Source organism: Rhipicephalus sanguineus, chromosome 11 (assembly GCF_013339695.2).
Source record: "Rhipicephalus sanguineus isolate Rsan-2018 chromosome 11, BIME_Rsan_1.4, whole genome shotgun sequence".
Taxonomy (NCBI): domain Eukaryota; kingdom Metazoa; phylum Arthropoda; class Arachnida; order Ixodida; family Ixodidae; genus Rhipicephalus; species Rhipicephalus sanguineus.
Genome location: NC_051186.1, coordinates 22,936,711 through 22,963,495, shown reverse-complemented (window position 1 = coordinate 22,963,495; position 26,785 = coordinate 22,936,711). Strand labels below are relative to the sequence as shown.

Below are 26,785 nucleotides of genomic sequence, written 5' to 3'. Positions count from 1 at the left end.
CTGCCTTCCATCTATTTAAAACAATTCCACACAAACGCTCAAGAAAAGGTGAAAAAAAAGGATGAGGTTTCGCGTGAAATTATACGACATAAATGTAAGGCACGCCGTCGGGCTAAGCACACGGGTGGTTCTGCATAAATATCGCTCCAAGTTAAAACTGCGCGCGGCAACTCCGTTTTATCACTGCCGTGTCATTCCATTGTCTGTTTTTTTAGGGACAGTTTGAGTACCGAAGTCTCAGACTTCACTCGATACAAATATTTCGCTGTACCGAGACCACGACCGTAAAATAAAAGGACATCTTAAGCGCAACTAAAGTTCATCATGAACTACCGTGCCGCAATTATACACCTAACAACAACGCGAAAGTGCATGAGCCTCGTTTTTGTTTACCACCGAGTCGCTAAAACGCTGCATTCACACACAGTTTAATGCTCCTCATGTTTGGGACTATGCCAAGCGCACTTTACGATGTGCTTGAGCCAGAAAGCGGCATCAACACTGAAATGATTCCGGCGAACAAAGGTTACGACACCAATACACAGCCCTCTCGAAATTCGCACTCACTGATCTTATTACAGTGCGCATGCACCGAGCAAGCCCATTTGCTTATGTACACCATATTAGGTATACGTACGAGCAGTTAAAATCGCGCTAACATAACAGAACAAACCGCCCTTTGAGAACGTGCAGGACGTACGCGCACATGCAAACACCGCGTGGCTAGCAGACGACGCATGGAGCAATCCACACTAGGCGCGCTTCAGCCAGTAGCCGCCAGGCGGCGACTCCGCTCGATCTCGCGGCCAATAGAGCGGAGGTTGCGCGCGGTGTTTCGGTCGGTGGGCGTGGCTTAGCTACTGCGCTTGCGCGGCTTGGCGAGGTGGTGCCTTATCTGGTCGCTAGACGACGCGATGCTTGCTTCATCTTTCTTTGTCTTTTTTTCTCTCTCTTTCATTGATGTTCCCTCTGTGTTTTTTTTTCGTTCTGCATTTCTTTCCCTCTCTTCTTTCTGTGCTACACTTTACTTTCTTATCCCTCCTCCTCGCCATCACATCTCTGCTCCTCATGCTCCCTTCCCTTTCTCTTGCTACACTAACTATACAAGGCCCTGCTAGCGTGCCTGAATAGCCGAGTGGTAGGATGCTCGCCGTCCGATCGAGGGTACGTGGCCTCGAATCCAGCTTCGTGCAGAATTTTTGTAGCGTTAGCTACACTTGCCTAGCCGGAGCCGATTTCGCGTGAATCCTCATGAGCCGTGCTGCGCATGCGCGAGGATCAGTGATGTCACACAGCTGGCTCACCGGAGCCGGCATCTCACGCGCTCTGCGCCACCGCCACGCGCGGCTCGCCGCTGCTGGTCTGCGCGTTCGGGAGAAGTGGCGTCGTAGCCGCGGCAGACACACTGGCGCCGGCGCGCGCGCAGACTCCGCCATCGCCGCGCGCGACTCGCCGCTGCTGGTCTGCGCATTCGAGAGGAGTGACGTCGTAACTATGGCAGACACACTGGCGCCCGCGCGCGCGCAGCTATTCGCCTTCGCTGTGTAGTCGCCGTCTGACACTGCGCTGGAGCCGCTTGATAGCGCCTCTGACTGGCGTTTGCAGGTGGGTAACGCCATGGAGGAGGAGAGCGCGAATGCTGCTCAACGGCGCAGAAGAGCCGAGAAGCTTATCTCATCGGATCCCAAAGTAGTTGCCTGGCAATTAGCGGTCCAGCGTACGAAGAATGAACAGAAGAAGGCTAATAATCCTAGACAATCTGGAAAGCTAAGAATAATCATCTGAACCTTTGCTAACGGTACGTATATCCTGGCATAACTGAGCTAAGCCACTGCAAAGTTCTTTCTTTCTCTCCCTCTCTCTTTTTACTCGTTCTCTCACCCATCAGGGTAATTCAGGCCCGTAGCCAGGGGGGGCACCCCCTCCCCGCGGAATTTTTATGATACATGGTGTTTTACCGAAAATAAATAATGACAATAAGCATTTTTCTCAATAGTCAAGGCTTTCAGCAAGTGCCCCCCCCCCCCCGAAAAAAATTCCTGGCTACGGGCCTGGGGTAATTACAGGCATGGAGGAAAGAATAAAAAAATAGGAGGGAGCACGGGAGCACGCTTAGCGTCCACAAGCCAGCCTCCTCCGAAGCCGCTTTCTCCTCGCGTTCGTGGCTCATTTCCCATGATGCTGCTGTTTCATTTCCTTTCTTGGCGGGCTCATGAACAAAAACAAAATTTGACTAGCGTGCGCGCCTAGCGTTCACAAGCCAACCTCCTCGAACGCCGCTCTCCCCTCGTACTCCAAAACTCAATCACGTAGGTGTGCTCATTTCCCAGCATGCCCGTTTCATTTTTTTTTGCTGGGCTTCAAAAATGTCACGTGACGCTCCCTCTTAGTTTTTTTTTTATTCCTCCATGATTACAGGCCACGCCGAGGGGGATTGCCCAAATTTTGTGGCACACGGATTGATGATGATGATAGTTTTCGGGCACGGTCAGACACTTTACGCCGAGCTAGAACAGCGTCGCTGTTAAAAGAACGAGCGCGTTATTCTCTCTTGGCGTTTCTCGTCTGTTCGGCGCGCTTAGTGACGCCAGAACGGTGATTCACGTGACATCATTGGGGTGCATACTCTCGATTGGTCCATATACGAGAAATATCACTTGTGAATTGTCTCCCATCCTGCTTTGCCATGCAGTAGCCTACCCGTTCTTCCTTGTCTCGCATGACCATCGTGCGCGATCAACTAATTTCACTCCATTTTGTGCGTTTCCGACTGCGCAAGCGGAGATAACGGTGTAGCCGACAAGCGCGAAATCCTGATAGGTTCAACGCTTAGTGCTGATATTGTACGCGTGCTTTATAAAGAAATATTGGCGAGGAGATACCGCCTGTAAGAAGGGTAGTGAAGGCGAGAACGAAACCAATGGAAGAGGCGCCGGATTATTTGATTCCTCCAACGGACGCACACTTTACTGCGGAGACAATGCAGCTCTCCAGAAATAAGGCGAACCCTCATCCATGTCTTTTCTTCATTTTTTCATTGCGATATCGATTATATGGACACTCTGGACAGGACTTCAACGTCGCCGTCATGTTCTGTATACAGTCCAAATCGATAACACCGCTCCGCGCATCGTATGTTCTACCCGCGAGTAAAAGCGGTCGATTCCTCCTCAACCAGAAAGGAAGGGTCTTTCGCTGGGCGAAGGAGCATGAAGGGACGTCGGGGGAAGGGGGCTTGCGTGGCTCGAGTAGCAACCGTGAACATTAAAAAGGCATGGTCGGAAGCCCTGGGCGCGAGCTATCTCGGCGGACATCAGCAAACGGCTCCTATACATATCTACGCCCTGTGATCTCACCGCTTCGTGTTGTGACCACTCATAGGACAAACTGCACGGAAACCGTTTCTCTCCCGGAAGCGGCCATATTCCAATACACCAGCGTTCTGTAGGGTTATGCGAGATCGGAACAAAAAGTTAGCTGCTAGCCACAGTTCGTATAACCTTACATGTTGCCATCGCATTCACAGCTTCGCTTTTTCGTTGGAACAGACTTTTTTTGAAATTCGAGGGACAAATTTCTATACCCACCACATTTCGAATCGACGCCCCCCCCCCCCCCCTCACGCCACGCCGACGCCGATTAGATGAACCCCACGTCGTTCACGCGCCGCCGCCGGTTTTTTTGCGTCCGGCGCAGAGGTCTAAGCGTGGCGCAATGTCAACAAATTTCACGGATTAATTGGCTCAGCTTGGCGCACAAATAAGGAAGTTTATCAAACTGGCGCGATTGGCGCAGATGTTGCACCCCTGGAACTTATTGAAAACAGAGCGCTGGTGTTCTTATAGAAACGTACCATATCAGGAACACCGCAAGCGATTGTGTCAGTGACACGGTGTTGCGCAGCAAGGAAAGGGAATTTTTAGATTTGATGCTGTCTTTTTTTTTTCTGTGTGTGGTTATGACGGGCAGTGCGGGTACATGCACAGTGTACGTATGTATTTTCGCAGTAAAGCTATACTAGTGTCCCGTACCGAAGTATTATCTTCTCTGCATTGTGCAGCCTTTGTTGGCCGCGCAAGAAGATGGTCAAGTGGCTGCTGCTGCTGCCGCCCCTGCTGCTGCTGCCGCACGTGGTGAGCGATCCGTCGCTGGAGCTGGCCAAGGCGCGCCTGCTCCAGGCACTCGGCCTGGAGTCGGCCCCGCACCGAGGCGGCTCCAGGCTGCCCGTTGTGCCGGACCACATGGCCAAGCTGTTCTCCAAGTGGCGAGACAACGAGGGGGCCTTCCTCACTACCGGCGGCTCCGCCGACACCGTGCGCAGCCACACGCCGTGGGGCCCCGACCGCGAGGCGCAGACCGGGGGAGCGCGCTTCCGCTTCAACGTGAGCGGTGACCCGGACGAGAGCCTGCTAGGAGCCGAGCTGCGCCTCTTCCGGCTCCCGTCCGACCCCACGCAGTGTCCCGGCGGCGCCACGCCCGTAGAGCTGGTCCGCGTCTACGAGGTCCTCCGGCCGGCCACGCGCAAACTGGGCGAGGCGCATCTCCGGCTCCTGGACACGCGCGCCACCTCTTCCAAGGGATGGCTCGCCCTGGACGTCCTTCCGGCGGTGCGCCGTTGGCTGGTCGGAGAGGCCAACCATGGCCTCTACGTGCAAGTCGTCGACGCCCGGACGGGCGCTTCCAACTCCAGCAGGGTTCTGCTGCGGCGCGAGCGGCACAGCGAGCGCTATTGGGCTCCGAGGCAGCCGGTGTTGGTCACCTACTCGGCCGACGGCAAGAGCGCGCCAAAAAGGGTCCGGCGCGCAGCACGGCGCCGCAAGCAGCAGCCGGGCAAGCAGGGGCGCGACGCCTGTCGCCGCCACTCCCTGCGCATCGAGTTCAGCCACGTTGGCTGGAACGACTGGATCGTGGCGCCGCCCAGCTACGAGGCGTACTACTGCCACGGCACGTGCCCGTTCCCGATGCCCGATCACCTGAACAGCACCAACCACGCGATCGTCCAGTCGCTGGTCAACTCGATGAGCGCCCGCACCGTACCCGGCGCGTGCTGCGTGCCCACCGACCTGTCGCCCGTGTCGCTGCTCTACGTCGACGCGTTCGAGCGCGTCGTCCTCAAGAACTACCAGGACATGGTTGTCGAGGGATGCGGCTGCAGGTGATCGCCAGTTCTCCCAGTGGCATTTGAATCTCAGCGGTGGTGCGAGCGAGTGGACCTTCGGGCTGGAAACCTAGTCGACACCGCCTTGTGACGACACACTAACGAGTGCGGAAGCCCGTGCCATGGCTACTCATTAAGACTTCCAGTGAAATATCCTTGAAAGACAATTTACTGAGCGGGATAAATGGCCTCAGGTTCATCTGTTGCACGATGAGGTATACACATACAGATGCATCTGGTGAATGACCAGACTGCCGGCTTGTCAAGCACTAGTTTTCTCGGCATAAACGGCACCGTGCCTAGCCATTTGATGCCTCGTGTGTCACATCTGCGGTGAACATGTTCCAATAAGCATAGAATGCGAAAAGGTCAATTTGCACTTTATGGTACGCCAGATGGTGAATACAGCCACTACTATACATCCCTGATAGTGTGAGGATGGTAAGCATTTTTAATTATGTGATGTACACACTTCAGTGAAGCTGCTTCCGAGTGTCTGACCAAGTAGCAGCATTTTCATTTTCCAAGCGTCGATAAAAAGAACAACTCATTTATGGCATTCTGCTCACTGTTTGCTGCATACTGCTTTGCAGATTTTCTTTGTCATTTTTCGTTTGTGCCAAAGCCTCGCAATAAAATGTTGTACCATACTCTAACTGAAAGGAACATTTTGCTATTCGCCCCGAGATTGGGCTATAGGTGGCAGCGCTGTTGCCGCGTTAGTGTGGATAGGCGGTTGGCGACGCGAATACAATGTACACAGCGGTGCTGCTTTGTGAGCAATTTGGGCATCTGTCGGCGAATAAAGCTCGTTGGCTTCAGCCTACTGGTAATACGTACGTTCTCCATTGCTGAATCGACACACGAAGCCCACCCAACACTTGTGAGAGAAACGTAATCTGCCAGTGAACGGGATGCCCACTCTCGGCGACAGTCTGTTTTCGCACTGTATGACATACTTTGTTTATTTGTACTTGTTTAGCTTGTGTTCCGCCTACTACGCATTGCTGTAGCGCAACTGAAGTATTTACTTCTTGCTCATCTGGATGCAAAAAAAAAAAAGCCCATATTCCTGCGCGGTGAGTTCAAATGGCAATGTGTGCACAAATACGCATCTGCATTTCAGGTGTGAAGCACCTTATGCGCTCGGGCTGTCGGTGTCTCCTGTCGTCGCCAGTCACGGTAAAGCAAGTGGAAAATAAGACTGCGCGTTCGCCCAGGAAAAGCTCGCGAGATCGCGCACTCGCCCACGAGAGACAACGCCACAGGCGCTTCTCTGAGTGGTAAATAAGGCGGTGCATTGGCTTGGGTAAAGCTCTTTCTACGATGGATGCTGTCCTCTCATCACTATTGATGTGTCTCTATGGGAACCAGCGGTGCTTCGCACCTCCCCAGGTTTCACGTTAGTGGAGCTGTTCTTTATTTTTATTTTTGTTTCAGTTCTCCATGAAATGTAGAACAGTTGATGAGCTTAGTCAGGAAAGCTAAATGACTGACTACGCTTTAGCACTACAGACGTTTAGCATGTGCGCGCTTGTTTTTATGCCAGTAATAGTATAAAAAGATAACAGTACAGCACGGAGCTTTCTTCAATTCATTACCTCCATGACAGTGATGCAACAAAGGACCGGTTATTTTACGGTATGTTTGTTTTTTCGAGCAAACAATGTCCGCTGCCTTCCGTCAATCTATAACACCACAAAAACGCACAAGATAATGTAAAAGAAAGAGGTTTTGCGAGAAATTACTACGACATAAATCTAAGGCATGCCATCTGGATTATTTTTGACCATCTGAGTTCTTCAACGCGTACCTAAATCTAAGTACACGGATGTTCTTGTATAAATTTTACACAAGGCTGAAATTGCGCACAGAACTCCATTTTATCAGCTCCGCGTCATTCGATATTCTATTCTTTTTAGGGGAAAATTTAAGTACCGGAGTTTCAGACTTCACTTGAGAGAAACGCTTCTTTGTAGTGGAACCAGGAGCGCACAATAAAAGCGCAACTAAAGCTTGTCCCAAAACCGATGAACGACAGTCCTAACAAGGTGAAAGTGCAAGGCTTAGAGCCTTGTTCTTGTTTACCACTGAGTCGCTAAAACGCTTCATTCACACATTTAATACTCCTCCTGGTTAGGACGACGCCAAAAGCACTTGTCGATGTGCTTAAACCCCAAAGCGGCACCCACACCGATATTATTCTAGCTAACGGAGGGTACGACAACAGTACATGGCATACATACAAGCAGTGGAATTGCGCTACAAATGGAACAGACTGCCCTTCGAGGATGTGCATGACGTACGCATACATGCAAACATGACGTGGCTAGCAGACGACGCAGGGAGCAATCCACACTAGGTGGGGTTCAGCGAGAAGCTGCCAGGCGGCGACTCTGCTCGATCTTGCGGTCAATAGTGCAACACTTTTGAGATTATACATGTGATCATAAGCAAAGTTCCCTCAAAAATATGATGGTTAAATAACACTACAATTTTAGAAGAAACTTGCTCACGCCTGTAAATGTTTCTCAGGCCTTTACTGGAACTCGCTGTGGCTTAAAGGGGCCCTGCAACACTTGTCCGAGTAATCATCAAATGACTTCATCACAGGTGCTCGCCTCATGAACCGACTGCTGCAAAAATTTTTAGAGCCCGTCAAGTACGAGCAGAGTCGCAAGGATTTGTTGCAAGCTTTAAGCACACTCAAAGCTATGCAGGGTAGATGACAAAGGGGCAAGAAGTTATATCCGTTTGCAAGCACGTGTCATGAGCATTTTATTTTTTATTTTAATTTTTTATTTGAACATGCGGCTTACTTTCAGTGTGACCGCGAGCCCGCTGGTGTAATTCTAGCACTATATAGATTGCAGCGCAGGCACGTCACGGCACCTTGCAGTAACCGCAGCAACTATGCAGCTCACGATGCTCCAATCAGCCAATGGCCGTGGACTTTGTGTTTATGGCGCGGTCATTTTAGATTTGGCTATCATTTGTCGAGCGATGAGCAAGTGATTTCTAGTTGACCTTGAAAATTAAACGTAAATTTCAGGCAGCGTGCTGCGCTACAACGTTTGGCTCTCACGTTCTCGGGAGCCTCGACTACCGATCGGCAGCGTTTTCTGACCGTACTCAAAAAGTGTTGCAGGGCCCCTTTAAGTTCTCAATTTTAAACAGACCGACTCGCAATTTTCATGCCGTTTTGTTTAGTGCAACGGAAAGATCACCGATCAGTGTGCCTAATCGTCGAATGGTAATGCAAAAAACAACATGAAACATTTCTTAACAGAATTTCTTTACTAGCAGCACTGGTGAAGTTGTACACGCAACACATGCTGCGAACGGTGGGTTATACTACTCAGTGGCCATGGAGTAAAGCCTGCATTGCTGCGATGTGCATTCATGCAGTGCGGTTCAACGTGCAGGCTGTGTGCATGTGCCGCAGCTTGACATGTGTTCTTGCTTCCACTAGTCATTGCAAATGCAGCGCCGCTTCTCAGTGTCCATTTCTTTTACCTCATAATAAGCAGTGAATCAAGTGGGGATGCCTAGTAATAGCAGTATCTGCACAAACACCGAACATGACAAAAGGATTCTGCGAGGTAGAGGAATTACAGGCATTTGTCGCGCACCTAAAGTGTGCAACAAATGCTGCAACACCACTCGTATTTGACAGATTCACAACATTTTTGCGGCAATCAATTCATGAAGCAATAAACTCCGATAGCGAGGTGATTTGATGATTATTTGTAAAAGTGTTGTAGGACCCGTATAAGGGCTCGCTCATTACAGAGTATGCCAATCAATGAGCAGTTTACACATACTAAGCATGAATGCTTGCAGCCATACATTTCATTACAATAAGTGTGTAAAGAAGTCATGCACAATGTGCTGTCTTTTTTGCTACCACAAAGGTTCGAAACATAAGACCTTTAAAGGAGTACTGACATGAATTTAAAAATTTTTCGGGTTGTTGCTCTAAATGAAAGCACGGGTGTCGAGAACCCTAAAAAGAGTGTCGTGGTGCCTGGGGATGCATTGCATATATTTTTAATACCGCTTCTTTCAACCAGCAGTTTCGGTTTCGAGAGGGCGGCTTCATAGTGACGTGTCAAGTCTGCCCGTGACGTCACGGGCAGACTGCAACCCACGAATTATGCACCTGCTGTCCTTTGCTGTCCGTCGAACGTGGTTCATGATGAGTGAACTGTCGTCCAGTGCCTCCGACAGCGATTTCTGTGATTTAGGCTGCATGCAGAACCCAGATTTCGCAAACCAAGTGAGCTGACTTGAAACGTCATAGGGCTCTCCATGCGGTGAAGCTGCCTTGCAGATGCTGGGAGATGAAAACTTTAAAATCAAACTTAAATATTTATACGTGTTTCCCGGATGCGGTGTGGGGAGAGCGTTAACACTACATGCCAAGGAAACAAAAAACGTCCGCTTTGCTGCACTTCAAAATCGTGTCAGTACTCCTTTAAGGCTCCAAGCGTGGCATAAGCAAATCTATTGCAACTGACACAGATTTTGAAAGCAAATAAAGACATCGCACAAAAACTTGACAACCTCACACTTCAAAGCCATTAGCAATAAATAAGAGAAAAACATGTAAGCAAATTAATGTAATCCTGCTTTAATACGGCGGATGAAAGCAGGTATCATTGTGTCTCTGAAAACACGCCTTGTAAGAGTATGTATGTGCACCATATTACAGTGCTCCTAGCATTTTGACAAGGCACACAAGTTCTGCAGGAGGATGCCTTTTGAAGCTTCAACTACATTTTTGTGCTGTTCGCACAGTGGCTGCCAGCAGCAGATACCAGAAACAACGTCTAGCTGCACTGCACAGAAATTTTGCACTACCAATAGGAATAGAGGCAGCAGATACTGGCTGAGGAAAGCTAAGGATAGGCATTCACATGAGACTTAACAGTAATGAAATTACAGTAATTAAATTATGTTTGGTGCAACGAGAAATGTAATGAATTACTTTTATGGACTGGTAATTTAGTAATATGATAAATCATCTTGAGTGGGTAATATTAAGAAAATGACTCATTACTTTCCCAATTTCTTTTGATTCAAACATAGCATGCCCACTTCCCCTATGGCACAAGATATTGACCAAAAAAAAAGCAAGACAACTAACTGAGATACGAGTGAGAACTAAGTTGATATGAGTGCCAAACCTCAAACGTGGGAAGCTAAACAAAGGGATCCGAGACTTCAATGTAATATCTGTGTTGTAAATAAAGTGCACACAAATTAGCGCAGGAATGGTGAATTTCATTGCATTTCAAAAGTAATAGTAATGTAATTACTTTCAGCCACAACTTGCAATGTAATTTAATTATATTTGAACAATTCTAGAAAAGCTATAGGTATAGTAATTACTTTTCAGGGGTAGTTTTGCCGTCTCCAATTCGAATGTGACCATGTGCATGCGGTGAAAAGCGTCTAGTACTTACAACCACAGGTCGGCAAAAAAAGTTGGAGCTCACTCAGACTCACTCAAGAAGTATATTCTGCTCTGAGGGCTCACTTGGACTCAGTCTCACCAAAATTTTCCTCAACCGGACTCACTCTGACTCGGACTCACTAGACATTTCCTCAACCAGACTTACTCGGAATCAAACTCACCAAGATATCACTCACCCGGGTTCACTCAAACTCATACTCACGGGCCGATCTGAGTCTGAGTGAGTCGACTCATGAGTGAGTTTGCCGACCTATGCTTACAACCAAGGCATGCTCTGGACATTATTGCAGGCATTCATACGATGGACTAGAATGACGTAAACATGCTCTCTCGCATCAACAAAATGGTGCACAATATTGAGACCCAAGCAACTTCGGACTGCACAAGGGTTTGCAGCATGTGGCACTGCAAGGTCACATCTTCAGACGTATTTGTTTTACCAATCTCCTGCAGTGTGCGAACCATGTGGCAGTGAAAAAGGGGCCTTTTTTTTCCGTGCTCCTTTTTCTTCAGTGGTGCAGCACAGCCTGCCAGGGTATTTCACAAGGAATCTCAAAACAGCTTGTTACAAAATGTCACATGTCTCGCTTATGTGCACACACACAGTATAGTACTGTGTTTACCTGGGGCCACGTACAAATCAGTGGTGAAGCTCTTCTGTGAATAGGCTTGTGTAGCAAAAACAAAAGCCCAACAGTGTACTGCTTCCGAGTGCCACGTACAAACTTTAGCAGCATCTAGTGGTTGCAGACACCCATGGGCACCACCACAAAATATGACACGGAGTGCACAACTTGTATTCCACCTGTGGTGAGACTTTCTTGAATGCTAGCCACTCAGCGGGAGATGTTTCCTTCCACACAGGCCAGCCAGAGAAGGCAGGCTGTGAGTAGTCAGATTCAACATGAAAAAATAATGTATATTCTACGAAAGAGTCACCGTGCAGAACTGAGCATTTCTTGGAGGAATGCAGTAGAGTCTCTGGAATCGTCGGGTGTCACTGGCGCTAAGGTTGGCAGTGACTCTGAGATGGGTTGCAGCAACAGGTGCTGCTGCGGTGGTGTCGTGGGAGCGGCCTTGATGGCTGGCAGTCGGGACACCGTTCCCAAAGCCATAGCCTCCACGGGCAGGCGCACCTCTTGCTGAGGCTCGGACTCTTCTTGCAGGAACTTGACAAACAGCGCCGAAAAGGACTGCAACCAAAGGACTCTCAGCACAATAGGCAAAGCACCAAAATTAAATGCCTACTCATTAGTAATTCCTTACGCTACTCAACAGCAGTCATTTCTGGGAAGTAACAGCAGTTGCATCAAGTCCCTCAAGCAATGCAGGGCCCTCGACCCCCATCTGACAACATCCGCTTAGTCCGGGCAATGCCACCGTAACGTATTAAAAACCTCCATTACACGATGCAATCACCCCACCTCGTACGGCAACCCACTAGTAGTACCATCAGAGGAAAAAAAAATCTAATGCGCAACCAACTTTCGTGGATTCAAAACATTCACCCGAATGTAATGATGCCAGCTTTTTAATATATGCTGATTAGAAAGAAAGAGAGGGACAAGGACAGTCTGATTTCATGGAATTTACTTATCTTATTCAGTTCATCTGATGCAGTTTTCCTGGCTTAAAGATCGGCCCGTAAAATCTTTTCCTGGTCAACATGCAGCTGAAGATGTCCTCGCTTTATTTGCACTACTTACAGCCACAGGCCTTGAGGAGGCAAAATAACTTTACCTAGACACGAGCTTCAATAATCAAAGTGGTACATCAACCATTGTGTTGTGTTAAGTCAGAGTCAATGTTTTAGAATGATTTCATTCCACTGGGAATAAATAAGACGCACCGGTAGCAGTTGCTTGCCATACAAGCCTATGCAAACTCACACAAAATGTGCTCTGCCACCATTTTGTGATGGCAATGACACTGCACCTCACCACTCTGATGAGAGTCTGTTGCCCCCGTGTTCTCGGCTTCGAACTCGATTCTAATGCACAGGCAATTTTCGGACTCGTTTAATCGAAAAAGAGATGCGCATGAGAATAGATTTTTTTTTAAAGGTGAGAATAAAGATTTGCTCCACAACCTTCAATGAAATGCATGGATGTCATTTTTTAAAATAATTTAGTCTACCATCCTTAGAGCAGTGAGGGTTCATGCCATGGACTCGTTTATGCAGTTTGTAACTGTTTCTTTTTATTTGGGGGGGGGGGGCAGGGGGCAAGGCTGAGTGTCGATATTCTTAGGATTTCCATTCCCTGGTTTATACGACAGCTCTGCATGGTCCCCGCAACGCTGTATAACCGAGGTTCCAGTGTAACAGTTTAACCTCCTACCGTGCCATAACATTTGGCAATTTGAGCGAAAGCTACTCACTCCTGTGTCCCTTATAGCTCACAGCGCACTCTGACACACGGACGAAGAATAGAGACATGAAGATAAGCACTGTGTACCAGCATGTTGCAATAACAACTGTCGCCCCGCTTCATTGCTACCCATGCTGCCAGGTATCGACGAGGCATGCGGGAAGAGAAAGACACTTGCAGCATCACCCGAACAGAGTTCTTTGACGATACCTGACAGCAGGGAGTGTGATCAGGTCACACGCCCTGATGCAGCCTTATTGCCTGCCTGACTTTCTTAGCATTATTTTTCAAGTGCTAACGACTCCCAGAGCAAAAAATGCACCAAGAGGCTTCAGTTGCAGCACGTCACCCCAAAGCCAGGCAATTTCACATTGCCTGCATCCTGCCTCCGCAGAGAATGCTGCTTTAATAACGGTGCGCTTATAAATTTGTGCAGCTTCGACACACTTTGTACGTGAGCTGGACCCGTTGTAATCCTTCTTGGCAATAAGTTGGAGATTTTGCACGAGTGACAAACAAATATGATTGATGTTCCCATGAAAACAATTCCCCTGCAAATTCAAAGCCAACGCCTCTCTCGTAGCAGAAGATTCGCGCAAGCTGACTTGCTCACCTCTCGGTTAAGCGGCCTGGGTACAGTGCCAGCCGACTTCCGGAAGAAACCAGAGATCCAGCCTATGTGGATCCTGCCCTCTTGGGAACCCAGGCTGATGCCAGCCTGTGAGAGAAAAAGCTGTGTTTTTTTCCCTCTCATGAAGCAAAAGTACCAACACTGTGGAGCCACCAAAAGTTTAACAGCATCCTTTTTCACAGGTTGTTTCATTAGGGTACAATGATCACAATATTCACGTACAATTATAGTGGTCACAGAGAAAAGGAAAAATACAATAAATGGTGAAAAAGAAATAGCAGCTGGACGAGACTCCCGACCCTGACATATTGACATAGACTGTCAGCAAACAATATAAGAATAGCAAAAATAATTGAAGGGCCCCTCACCAGGTGACATAACGAATTTTAGTTAGACATTGGAAGTTGTTGCGAGCCCAATAAAGAGCATTGTGCCACAAGAATTTTTCTAATCGGTCCGTTAGAACCTGACAAAAACAATAATTTGTAGCGGTGCGAAACCATGATGCGAGGAGGCGAGCTGCAAACCCTTGCCGCTCACCCAGTGTAGCCTTCGCAAGGCAAATCCCTTCCCTGCCTCTTTGGCACGCGAGCAGGAGGATCATAGAACGCATACGCATGAACACGTCATGTGCACACAATGTCACGAGCGCATGACGTGCCCGAGCCCCCGAGACGCGAACGATGTTGTGGCGGCGTTCTTTGCGCTTCATCTCTGCAAGTTATGCCGAATGCGCCCTCGCCGATCACTCGGCTTTCAACCTATTACCGAGCACGAAAGCTGCGACATTTGTACGGACGCGAGACTAGCGGTGCGCCGCATGAACATCTAGTTAGACGCGGGAGGATAAATGAGCCTAATGAGCTCTGGAACGAGGCAGAAAATTAGTTTCGTTGTAAAGGGTGCCGTCTGCACGATGCGCAAAGTGCGAGAACACGAACGCGTGCAAAACAGGGGTAGATTAGTCTCGAATCTCGCTGCGATTCGCAGTAAAAATTAAAAAAGAAAATGCACACATTCCGTTTGTGTGTTTTATTATTGCTCTCAAGTTTTATTCATCCATTCAAGCAACAAATTGTGTCACGTGCTACTGCTGGCGACGTCAGAGCACAGCCGTCTACATAGAGGAGCGATGTCACAGCACTACCATCTACGTAGGACCATTCCACCATGTATGTCATCCCCTCATTCTTTGGGCGCGCAGCCGCAAGAAGGGAAACCAGCGTTCAGCTTGAAATTTGACCTATTTGCGCGGCGCGTGGCATTGCAAATTTTGGTAGACGTAATCGTGAACGCCCAGTGCATGCATTGCGCTCGTCAGCTCAAAATTGTCAAACCTGGTGAGGGGCCCTTTAAGAAAAATCAGAACATATATCACAGAAGAAAACAAGCCGCAGAAATATATTTATGCAGATGTGGAATGTTGAGCCACAAAAGAATCTTTCATTTCACACTGCCCTTGGTGCCGGAATGAGGTTGAGAGCTTCGCAAGGGTCTTTTGCTCTTTTGCCTGGCATCACTGAATATGCCTGTCAATGGTAAGCAATAACTCTTCTTCTCAACAAGATCAAACTTGCCTTGTCCATTTCATCCCGACTGAAGTCCAACACACGGGCCAGTAGTCTAACCACTTCTGGACGCTGACCTTGTGGACTGCTGAAATAGCCGAGCACTAAGCTCTTCATTATTTGCCTGCAAGAGCACGTTTCACTGTCTTCACTCAATAGATCTGCACAAGGGCATTTATGATTGACCACACATAAGTGAACATATTGTCTATGTGTATGGTGTATGTCCAATACACTAGGCATTGCAAGAACCAACCTCGTGAGAAGGAAAAGTGGCCTGTTCACAATATTTTACCTCTCGCTGGTATGCATTACTCAAGGTGCAAGGCTGCTACAGACACTTCCACAAATGAATGTGTGAATGAAGAGCTCCGGTCCCGATACGTCAGACAAAAAAATACAATAGCACTAATAAAGAGCTAGTACTAGTAGTTGTTAGGATACTGTAAAGGTGTTCTAAATGTGAACCATTTCTTTAAGAATTAAAGGCGCATTGACAGTATCTACTGTGGTTCTCACTATTAATTGCGGCAGCAATTATATGGACACTCTCGACGGGTTTTTGCCGTCGTCGTCATCGTCATATTCTATATAAAGTCCAAATCGATAACATCCCCCCACGCATCGTATGTTCTAGCCACAGGCAGGGGCGACAAACGCAGCTCAAGCAGAGATGAAACGAGCCGACCCATCTTCGACGCACGGATGCAATAACATCACCCCACGTGCGAGGCCTGCAGTCGACTGCTCCTAAAGCAAAGAGAAAATGCCCCACCAGTTTTCAAGGAGCATGGAGGAATGCAGGTGGGGGGGACGTGTCGCTTGAGCAGCAACTGTGAACTTCGATTATAAGGACGTGGTCGCAATCGCTGGCGTGCGCACTATTTCAGCAGGCATCAGCAAACAGCTTGTATACCCTTCCACGTGCTGTGCTCTCAACGCGAAGAGACTGAGCGAAAACCGCTTCTCTCCTTGGAGTGGCCGTATTCTCTTACACCAGCACTTTGTAGAGTTATGCCAGACCGTATCCAAAAGAGTTAGCTGCCAGCCTTACTTCGTACAACATTACAATTTGTTGCTATTTTACGGTGAAACTGATTTTTTTTAATTTATTTTTTTGACAGCATCGCTAGTGCCAGATCTACGGTCAACAGTGACGACGTCACTGTGACGGTCAACAGTGACGACGGTCAACAGTGACGACCAACGACGTCAGACGTGACGTTTCTGCTCAGTTAGCTGACTATTCCACATGTGACAGTGACTGTTACGCTTTCGAGGGTGCGGATTCACCCGCATAATGCCAGCAATGGCTGATGCTGGTGAAACGTTCTCACACAATCTTGGCTATCCACTCTTACAACAATGTGCAATGCTATAAAAATACAAAACAGCATGACAGAGGATCTCTTTCAACCCAACAGAGGGTCCACATACTTGTCCACCTTTCCCTCCGTCGTGCTGCGGACATCGTAGACCTCTTGGCGTATCCTCTCCAGCTCAGCTTCCCGCTCAGACACTGGAACAACAAGAAACGCAGCTGCATGGTTGGCCTCGCGTAACTCGTGGCACACATGCAACGAGCACAGCCTGTGGCGAGGAGGACGATGCAGTGTCTGAGACGGGGGAGTGAATATCACACAGGTACTGGTGCCCCATCTGTCAGACCAGTACCTGATGTAATACTCAGGCCCAGGCCCAGTTCAGGCCACCACGGTCTTCTTGCAGCAGTTGACGAAGGCCGATGCCATGCGCTTCATGCTTATCCATCCAAGTGGCAATGCGCATGCGCCAAGCACATCAGTTAAAGGAGCTGCAAATCACGCTGTCTCTAGCAGGAGTATTACACGTCACGATATACGAATTACAGCTCTAGAAAAGAAACGTACTCATGACCTATGCAGCCATATTTATGTTAAATACATGCATATGTTGAGGCTTTGCATGAACAGCTCTGCTTAACGCCGTATTTTTTTTCCTGATCAGTTTGTAACTGGTTCATGTTAGATTTTTGCCTCTAATGGAACTGGTGCACTATAGGGCAAGGATTGTACCATGCTTAAGATTTTAAGCAACCACGTTTCATTATTGTCAACTTACACTGAGTGCTTCTTCTTTCAAGGTTAACTTGGCAACAAGCCATGCTGGCAGCATCAAAAAGCACAAACACTACACGGACAGACAAACAAAACACCAGGACAGGAACGAAGAACATGCAACGCTCACGTCATGCGTCAACTATGGCCCATTGTTCATTCAGTGGAACAGTGCAGCCATTAGAAAAACATGGTGCAGAAAGGGCACAGTCAAGAGACAAGGGCAGCAGTGAGAAGCACAGGAATGTGCAGTGGTGCAGTGTCATGCATGGGTGGGCCTCCCCGAGACAGCATCTCATCTGGTTCCCCGGGCGTCCCTTATCTCCCCAGAGATACCAAATGAGATTACGCCTCGGCAGGGCGCCAGTGCAGTGGTGTCTCCCAGGGAAGTCACCGTGCAGAACACCTTGTCAAAGGAGACTCCGTGCTTGAGAGATGAGGCAGGCTAGGCCCGACCACTCACATTGCTGCTTGAGTGTTGCTATCACCTCTTCTCGACGATCCAGCTGCTGGCTGAGCCGCTCGGCAGCTTCGAGAGCATCTCTGCTTCCCTCCAGTTGTTCCTACAGGTTAGTGAACACTGTCAAGACACTCCTAGCTGCTGCCTGGTGAGCTAGGCTCCTAAAGGAGAGACACACTTCTCAATCGAGTTCTAGAATGATGCATGCAACCCAAGTGATCACATCAGCCTGTTGACTTCGGATGATCGTTATGGTGTACTAGAATGGAGTAGTGTGCCGTCTTCGCAGCAAACCAATGGGAGAATGCTGGTCACTTTTGCGATGACGCCACCAGTATGGCGCCACGATCGAACGGTGTGCCCGGCGCGCGAAATTTAAATCGAAATTGCGAAAATTTCTGCAGTTCTTGAGTCAAATGGCCATGTAACGCGATTGAAACTAAACATATTTGCAAGATTTAAGCACTTAAACACATTTGGTTGCATTATTGCAATAAATAAAGATGCTTCTGCGTCGTCTGAGCTTGCACAATTCCTATCGCAGAGCAGCGTCACGGATCGTCTGCATGCTTACCGTTTTGATTGCAAAAGGCATAAAAAAGCACATCCCTGTTCATTCCATACATATGTACGCCTGACTAACTACCACAGTAATTTGAAGTTATGTGTCAAAACCCACGTGGAGGTCTGGAAGGCTAACATTAACAGCATCAGGTGAGTTGCATGACCACCCGTCACCTGCATCAGCCATAAGAGCAGTCGCAAGGTTTTGGACAGAAAAAATGCAACGATCAATGACGAATACTGCTCCATTTCTTTAGATATTTTACTCCTCAAAGGGGGGCCAAAGCGCAGGAATGCAGCTAAATGCACCGCAATGTATTCGGGGTGTTGTATTTATCATTTGTGAATAAGTCCGTAATTCCAATCTGTCTGCAAAAACTTGAATGCATCAGGCTTCCTCAAACACTGAGTCTGCCACACACATGAAAAAATTTGCTAACACGTCATGAGAAACAGAAGAGAACAATCAAGAAGTTTCTCACGTGCATGCACAACCCAACGCGGCAACTACAACTACCAATCTCAGAGGCTTTGTATCTCAGCTTACCATAAATTACTTCAGGGGGCGGCGTCAGGTGGCGACACAGTAGTACGGTGTGCTCTGGCACCACAGGCTGTCATTGCAAAAAGAGCCACGTTTCCGGCGGCACACTACCCCATTCCAGTACACCATATGATAGCTACAGAGTAACACAATGCTCATTCTCTGCTTTCTCATCAGCACCTTGGTTCTTGCAACAGAATTACATACCAGCACCTATAGTCGGGTAAAACTTTAGAAGGCACTTCCACCTCAGAGAAGCGGTGCACTCTAGACTGACGTCATGAGCCTGGAGGGCCAGGGATCTTGTCGAAGGGGCCGAGAACATGAGCTGGAATATTTCTTTACTGCAGTCATCTGGGTGGAGCTGCTTCTTCAGTTGTACCCGACTACACAAAGCCTCTTGAACTAATTATGTTGACAGAAGGGAGGACCCTTTCTGCCCTGCTGAGCACACACACCTGCTTCTGAGTGACCAGTGAAATGAGCTGCTGAGACTTCTCCCTCTCCAGGGACAGCTGTGACTCGTACGAGGAGCGCAGCAACTGAATCTCTCTCTCCTTCTCTGCAAGCGACAAAGTTAAACCTGTGACGCCATGTTCACTCAAAATAGACTCCTCAAGACAGCCTAGGCACAAAAATGCATCCATTTGCAATGGATACAAAGAGCATTCCTTCATGCTATAATATGCAGTTCTAAGAGGTTGATATCGTTACCTGAAACTGATAAGAACTTCACATCAATGGGGACCACCTAAATGTCCCAATAACTGTCACAAGGTAAGTGAATGTATTCCACAAGTATCCATAAAAGGTTGTCAACACATTGCTGCCATTCATGCACCAGGTTTAGTGACCACTCAGAGACATTTTCGTGCGAGTTCTCATGGCTCAAGAGTGAGGAGTTCACTTCCTACAAGCTCGCCACTGCACTAAATGTAACTGCGCTCCGAGAGCTTAATAACCATAGGCGTCAGTCCAGTACTTTCCTGCACGTGAACCTTTTGTGGACGACATAGAGGGTAGAGTAGGCGACACGTGGAGCTGCTGCTGCTGAGCAACAACCCTTGGTTTTTTTCCCTTCCAAGGAGGTTCAAACACAAGAAAGTCACACTCAATTTTTTATAGACGTTTATACGAAAGAAGCAACAGAAATAACAATTCAGTTTGTTTTTTTAGCTGTCTCCTGTCGACGCGAGGCGGTGTCAAGTCGCACAGACGTCATCCCAACGCGTTCCATAACTCGGACGGCTTTATGCTGTCTTCAAAGCTGTCATCGTAGACTGTCTTCGATACTGTCCAGAAATGGCACACAGCCTGTGAATCAACAGGCATCCAAGAGGGAGCGATGCAGTTCATGGATTTCACTGGCTCGTTTTAAAAGGTGCAACAAATAGCCGATGCCATGTGGTGACTGAGCTCACAATTTGTGGCATGGCACCATTAACCGAGCAAAAGCACAATCATGGTCAATGTGGCCAACAGAAGCCAAATCTTGTAGCTTATCTAATTAACTTTTCACATGTAAAATGAAGCAATGGTTGAGAAATCGAAATGCAGGCTCAGACGTGATTTTATCAAGTGGAGCATCTCCAATTTGGAAATTTTTTTGCTTACAAACGCTCTGATCTTGCTAAGAACGGTGAATTTGTTATTACAAAAGGCTAATATTTCAATGTAGCTCAACTTAATATTTCTCTCTAGGGTTTTGTCTATGAGACTAGTGGTCCAGACAATAGAAATTTCTACATTACCCCACTGCACTTTGAGCACAGTTCTCTCATAAGCTTTCACTGAGGGACTGACATGCAATGTGTACTTTTCATTGTCACATTTTACAGTACACATTTTCATGTGTACTGATTCTCCGACTGAAATGCGGGTGCATCCACTCACTGCACTGATCGAAGGAAAATGAAAACTCATGGCAGCCAAGATGATCTTGAATGAAAAGCACATTGTGTGGAAATTTTGAATATACAAACAATGGGAGGAATATATAAGATGACAGTTCTGTTTGAGACCAACTTGCCCGCATCACTTCAGCGAGAGGCAGAAAGAAGCGCTGGATTTCAAGTATCGCTTAGCTCCATGCGCACGTGTCCACCACTTTTATTCAGCCCACCAGTTTTGAACTAAAACACCAGTGGAAACCGACCTGTCTGAAAGTGGTCCAGCACCGACTGCAGGTTGGTGAGTGAGGCTTTGCTGTGGCGCAGTTCTTCCGCTAGGGCCGACTGCTGTGATTGGGTCAGGGCCAACTGCTGCACAAGGTTGTCCACCTGCTGGCTCGCCTGTTCCCTGATCACGGGCAGTGACATTTTGTTATGTACTTATAATGGCAAACAGGACAACTTATTTGTGCAAGACTTGAAAAATCGCAATTATGCTCTCATATTTACAGAGCATACGATAGCACAAAAAAGAAGGCACACGAGACACACGGAGAGCTGACTGAAGTTGGTTAGCAGAAAGAAAAACCAGAAGTATCCGCAGACAGAAGATTAGTGCCAGCGGAAAACTGGCATGCGTCCAGTCAGATACCTTGACTGTGAAATTTGAATCACGCCAGTTTTTTGCCAGCACTATAATGTTCTGTCTGAGCATGTTTCTTGTTATTCTTTCTGGTCACCAGTGAGTATAAACGGTTTGCCGGACTAATTGACTGAATTTCCATTGTCAGTCAGCGCTCTGTTTGTCTCGTGTGCCTTCTCAGTGTATGCACTGCAAATATGGACATTAAAAACCAACATCTTGTTTGTGGAACATGATTATGCTGCTCTCATTAAACACCAAAGAGACTGCCTCCCTCCTCAAGGGGCATTCGTGCAAATAACTTGGCACCAACACTCAAATTTCTAACCGGGCAGACCCGATGTCAAGGTATCTGCCATGTTGCCCTTCCCAAAATTTCAAGGTGACTTGAGAAGTAATAGTACTAAAAATGAGCCACTCTTCAAGAACCTGTCAATCCCATATTTGCCACAAAAGCTTCACTCAGTCTTGGCAGAACAAGCGTGATGAGCAATAAGTCGGTCAGTCTTACGTAGCATTCAGAGCTGCAGACTCGGATACACGGGCCCACTCTTCCAGTTTCATCAGACGGCTCCGAAGACTTTCTTCCCGGGACTCGGCCTCAAGCGCCTCTCGAGTGTAGCTTTCTTCCATCTACGCAGGACAACAGCACAGGATGAGCTCCACGTGTACAACGTGTGCCACGCTCAAAAACCACACCTGAATAAGATGAGTCCGAAGCCGCTCGAGTTCCTTGCTCAGTTTGGCCTCTTTCAACTGCAGCTCATGCACCTGCCAGTCATTGGAGAGAAAGTAAAATTGCATTACAATGGCTAAACAATCTGGTAGGTTTTCAACACGTTTTCCAGTGGCTGAATTCAAACAGTTTGGTTGAATGAAACTCTTTTAGCTGTCCAGAAGCAAAAGATGGCAACAAAAACAGCTGCCGAGAAGACAAGGCGTCAACTGTCTATGCTAAGTACTCGGGCTTCATTCTAACATGATAGGTGTCACTTATCTGGCTGGCATGAAAGTGACAGTATCGTAACTGCATGTGCTAATCATCTCTCATAATTCAATGTTCTGTTGATTCCTTATAGTTCTGATAGCTTGATTAAGAGCCTGCACTCCATGGAAATTGCCCTTGGTATCATGTCTCACATGCCATGCAGTACAAAGTTTTCCAGATTACAAGATACTCCTGCACTCTGCAAGATTTGCAGGAAAAGACTGGCCCGTTAGTGGCACTGGTATATAAGGTGCACCCATCCTAACTTCCTGGGCATAATGATACAATGCAGGCTGGCACACTCCAATATGAAATGCTGTACTTGCCCAATGCAGGGGTCTGCATGTGCATAAAACATTAAGAGCTGCAGAATCTAGCATGGAAACCTGATGAAGCTCAGAAAGCCAAGATCTGCTGCCTTTTTCTCAACCAGTGCACTGCCAAAACATTGGCCAGCTGTGGTTGGCACTGCCTCAATGGCGTGGCATGCGACACCGGCAAACTATGAGAGCAAGGTGCCAACCAGATGAGAAGCATAGCAACTGATTACGATGATAACAACGACCACGTGGTTGCTGTATTATGCATGTGCAGTTTGCATGGTGAAGATGCCACAACTTATCGCTGCGTGGTAAGCCAGGATTACCTGCTTCTGATACTGTTCCGCTTGCGTCTGCCAGTGTTGCCCTGAGCTTCCAGAAGACTCCGGTTGTGAATGCTCGACACGTTGGAGCTCTGCTATGCGCTGTCGCAGAGCAAGCGCTTCCTCCCGTGCAGCCAGGAGCGCGCTGGTCTTCTCTTCCAGCTTCTGCATCGAGGAGTCCACCTGCAGGCGGACCAGCCCTAGGTCCAGTGCCAGCTTGTCCACTTGCGCCAGCGCCTCGCTCAGCTCCCTGTCCTTCTGCTGCAGTGCCACCTTGAGGTGGCCCTGCTCTTCGTCAGCCAGAGCAGCTCGTTGGGCGAGGGACTCGCGCTCCTCCAGCAGCTCCTGCAGGTGTTCCTGGTCGACCGGCGAGCACTGTCGCAGAAGCTGCAGCAGCGTGGCGTTCTTCTGCTTCTCCGCCTCGACTTCAAGCTCACGATCTCGCACGAGCTGCGAGAGGTTGCGCAGGGCCTGCCGCGTCAGCTCAACGTCGTCGCTTTCCTGGACTGCCTGCTGCTCGCGACGCAGCTTGGCCGCCGCCTGCCGCTCCTGAGCGATGACGCCGAGCAGCCGATGCACCTCCGCCTTGAGCGAACTGCTCTCGCGAGACTTCTCGTTCATCACCGACAGGATGCGGTCCTTGTCAGCCTGCAGGCTGCGCAGCCGTTCCTCCATGCTGGCCGTCATAGTAGAAGTGTCCTGCGCCGCGGCTCCGTCTCCTTCCTGACGCTCGCCAAAGGCGCCGTTGGCCGTCAGTTCCTCTAATTTCTTTTCTAACTGTTCCTCTCGGGCGCTGCGGCTAGCGAGCTCTTGCTCCAGCCAAGCACACTTCTCCCTGGCCTCTTTGAACTTTCTCTCGTCGTCCTCCATGGAACTTACCGAGTGCTGTTCTTCTCGAGATGTTCCTGTGACAATTTGAGTCTGAACACCAGTTGAAGACACGGATGCACCAACGCTTTCAGTCTCAACCGATGCAGTTCTGAGTGGCGTGGAGTCCGTCTGCGAGGCTCGACTCAAAGCTGGCTTTGAATACTTCTCAAACTTCTTCAGCTCCTCGGCTTGTTGGCGATTCTCCGCCTCGAGCTTTGTTTTTAAGGCCAGTAGCTGTGCGAGGGCCTCCTGAACAAAAGTGTGACAAGTAATCATCACTCAAGGCACTCATATTATTAGGTGGAGCACAGAAACTCTTGCCATACAGCAAAACAAAGTCATCCAACAATATGAACAACGTAAACAGGGCTGATCAACTACAACGTGCCTGATTCTGTTGGTCTAACTCCACGAGGCTCATCTCCAGCTGATGCTTTTCTTGAAGCAACTGCTCAACCACATGATCTGAAATGACAAAGCATGATGTGCCGCTTACAGAGAGGCACGCTCGAGCCCAAGGCTTGCCATCCTAGATAAGGCAAGGCTAGTCATTACCATCTGTCTGGCAGGTGCCATCTTTTGAGTCTCCACGCTCGTGGGGGTCCAAGCTCATGGGGGCATCAGGCTCGGGCACTTGCAGGTCAGTGCCAGACTTTTCCCAAAATGATGGTGCATCATCTCCTGTGGACAGGATAAGATTTTTCCAGTTTGCTCACTACAAAGCGAGCCCCGAAACAAAACCAAATAACGAATACTCTGAAGTAAAAGAAAGAAAAATTGCGCAGGCACCATAGACAGAGGATGATCAATGTGAGCAAGCAGCTAAACACATTTAGAAAGCAGTTCCGTTCATTACAGGTGTGATGTACTTGATTTGTTTGTACAGCAAGGAAGCACATGTTGTTTCATTGCATAAGTGAGCAGGGCAAGCGCTCTTAGCCGTCACAGGGCCTCAAAGCTCTCACGCAAAAGCACGTACACATAACAAAGGCATGTCTCCAATGGAGCCAAATTCTACTTTTGCATTAACACCCATTGCATATCCCTGGATGTGTTACAAAATTTGGCAAAACATTTATTTCATCATTGCAAGCTTTAAATTCACCACTGAAAACAAATGCACCCTGGAACTCTGAGGCATTAGTAGCACCTTTTGCAACGGTTATAAAAATTACAACAACCACAAAAACAAGGAAAGAGCCAAAGAAAGCTACTCATATATAATCGCAGTACATCAGTAATTACAATCCTTAAATTTAAAAAGAACAAGCAAACATAAATTCTATCGCATTTAACAGACTCCCTGCAACATTTTCTCATTATGACTACAGTGCAAAAAGAAAGATGAAGCCTAAACAGGAACCAACAGGACCATGCATGGTCCCGTCTACTTTGTTGTCATGCTGGAGGAATAATGAATCGATACCAACTAGCCCCATTGACCATTTTCTCACGTGGCTCCATTCTTCTTGGCCCATACTTGGAGTGAATACACAAATAAATGATATGCAGAAGCATGCCAAAAAAAAAAAGAGAAACGTAACGAGACCAAGACATTCAGCTAGCCGAGACCCAGAGCGCAGACGTAGCCAGAGGAAGGTGTGCAATGAAACAATTGGCTTGAGCCAGAACACAAACCTTCAGCCACGTGTCTCTGAAGCAGTGCGAGCTGCCTAGCATGATGACTCTGCAGAGTGGCCACTTCTTCCTGCCGCTCAATGGCCGCCTCAGAAAGTGCCCGCTCCAGCTCCTGAGAGACGAATTGATTTAAGAATTCAGCGAGGTATGCTATGATAGTAGCCGTAATGGTCATTTTAGGATTCAGAGCAAATCCACAGCCTCGCAAGCAAAATGCCATATTCACCGCACTCAAGTGCAGGACACTTCACAGTCGCACGAGCATTAAATTAACAAAGCACATGCCATCCTGCTGCGGATCACAAGGCTCTATTGCCAGCAACATTTCAATACACCTCGTTTATACAACGTAGGTGATCAAAGCCAGTACTACAACGAGGTATTTTTAGAAGAGTGAGCAAGTTGGAAATTGTGTAGCTGTACACAGGTACTGAAGGCAGCAGAAACAGGGCAATCAATGTTTATGTTATACTTGTGTTGACACGCAGAATTGTCTCTGTTACCTTACATGCTGTTAAAAAACAAATGACTTTATGAAGCCAAGGAAAACATTATTTGTAGTTTTTAACTCAAGTGTACTAACTATGAAATAATGAAAGTGGACAACTCGCTGCTACAAAAAGATTACACATACCCAAGAAAGTGAAATGACGCAATGCTAATGGAGGTTAGAAACTAGAGTAAACTAATGCAATTAAAACGGGAACAGCCCAAGTAGAATGACTAGTGGGTAGACAAGTCTTATATGTAAAATGTATCATTCTTGTATGTAAGAAAGCTGAAAGAATACAAAGAAAAAGCAAAACAGCTGCTGCATATTGGTCAACTTCAGTGCTGTACAAGAGGTCAAATGTCGTTGTGTCAACGTTCATCAAAGCGAGTGTCACAACCCTTCTGTGGTTTGTTCAGGCTACAACCTATTTATTAGTGCACTTCAAAGCTCCGGTTAACACATTGGGCATGGTTTCATAAAAGTAATGCATTACATTTAATACACTGGCAGCTCTGCAAGTGTGAGGACAGCTGCAAGAAACACGTGTCTGTCCATCACATGCTACTATAATGATCTGAAAGGCACCGCAAAGACTAACCTGGATGCGATCCCTGTGCTGCTCCAGGAGCAAAGGCAGCTCGTCTCCTTCTCCATTGCTGACCTGGACAAAAACAGCTGTCTTTACGAAGACCATAAAAGCTCAGGCAATAGGCACATTTTAATGGAACTGGGACCGCACCTGCGTCCAAGAG

General features: G+C 47.9%; 2 protein-coding genes across 3 annotated transcripts in view; one reads left to right on the top strand and one right to left on the bottom strand.

The window, feature by feature from the left end:
- The window catches only part of LOC119374021 (bone morphogenetic protein 2), a 56,806-nt gene extending 50,815 nt beyond the window's left edge, over positions 1 to 5,991 (top strand). Inside the window, exon 2 of the mRNA XM_037644074.2 lies at positions 4,061 to 5,991. Within this exon, the coding sequence (XP_037500002.1) occupies positions 4,083 to 5,159 (1,077 nt within the window). The 5' untranslated portion in view covers positions 4,061 to 4,082 and the 3' untranslated portion in view covers positions 5,160 to 5,991. The remainder of the gene's footprint in view (positions 1 to 4,060) is intronic.
- Positions 5,992 to 6,565: 574 nt separating this feature from the next.
- The window catches only part of LOC119374185 (thyroid receptor-interacting protein 11), an 84,685-nt gene continuing 64,465 nt past the window's right edge, over positions 6,566 to 26,785 (bottom strand). Inside the window, exons 4-17 of one of the 2 annotated variants that reach the window (XM_037644244.2) lie at positions 26,632 to 26,694; positions 25,541 to 25,652; positions 24,458 to 24,583; positions 24,291 to 24,367; positions 23,036 to 24,151; positions 22,101 to 22,172; positions 21,913 to 22,034; positions 21,025 to 21,167; positions 19,328 to 19,431; positions 17,765 to 17,864; positions 16,643 to 16,724; positions 15,215 to 15,329; positions 13,620 to 13,724; positions 6,566 to 11,830 (exon numbers count right to left, since the gene is read on the bottom strand). In XM_037644244.2, coding sequence (XP_037500172.1) covers positions 11,573 to 11,830; positions 13,620 to 13,724; positions 15,215 to 15,329; positions 16,643 to 16,724; positions 17,765 to 17,864; positions 19,328 to 19,431; positions 21,025 to 21,167; positions 21,913 to 22,034; positions 22,101 to 22,172; positions 23,036 to 24,151; positions 24,291 to 24,367; positions 24,458 to 24,583; positions 25,541 to 25,652; positions 26,632 to 26,694 — 2,595 coding nt within the window. In that variant the 3' untranslated portion in view covers positions 6,566 to 11,572. The remainder of the gene's footprint in view (positions 11,831 to 13,619; positions 13,725 to 15,214; positions 15,330 to 16,642; positions 16,725 to 17,764; positions 17,865 to 19,327; positions 19,432 to 21,024; positions 21,168 to 21,912; positions 22,035 to 22,100; positions 22,173 to 23,035; positions 24,152 to 24,290; positions 24,368 to 24,457; positions 24,584 to 25,540; positions 25,653 to 26,631; positions 26,695 to 26,785) is intronic. The other variant, XM_037644245.2, reaches the window with a different exon arrangement.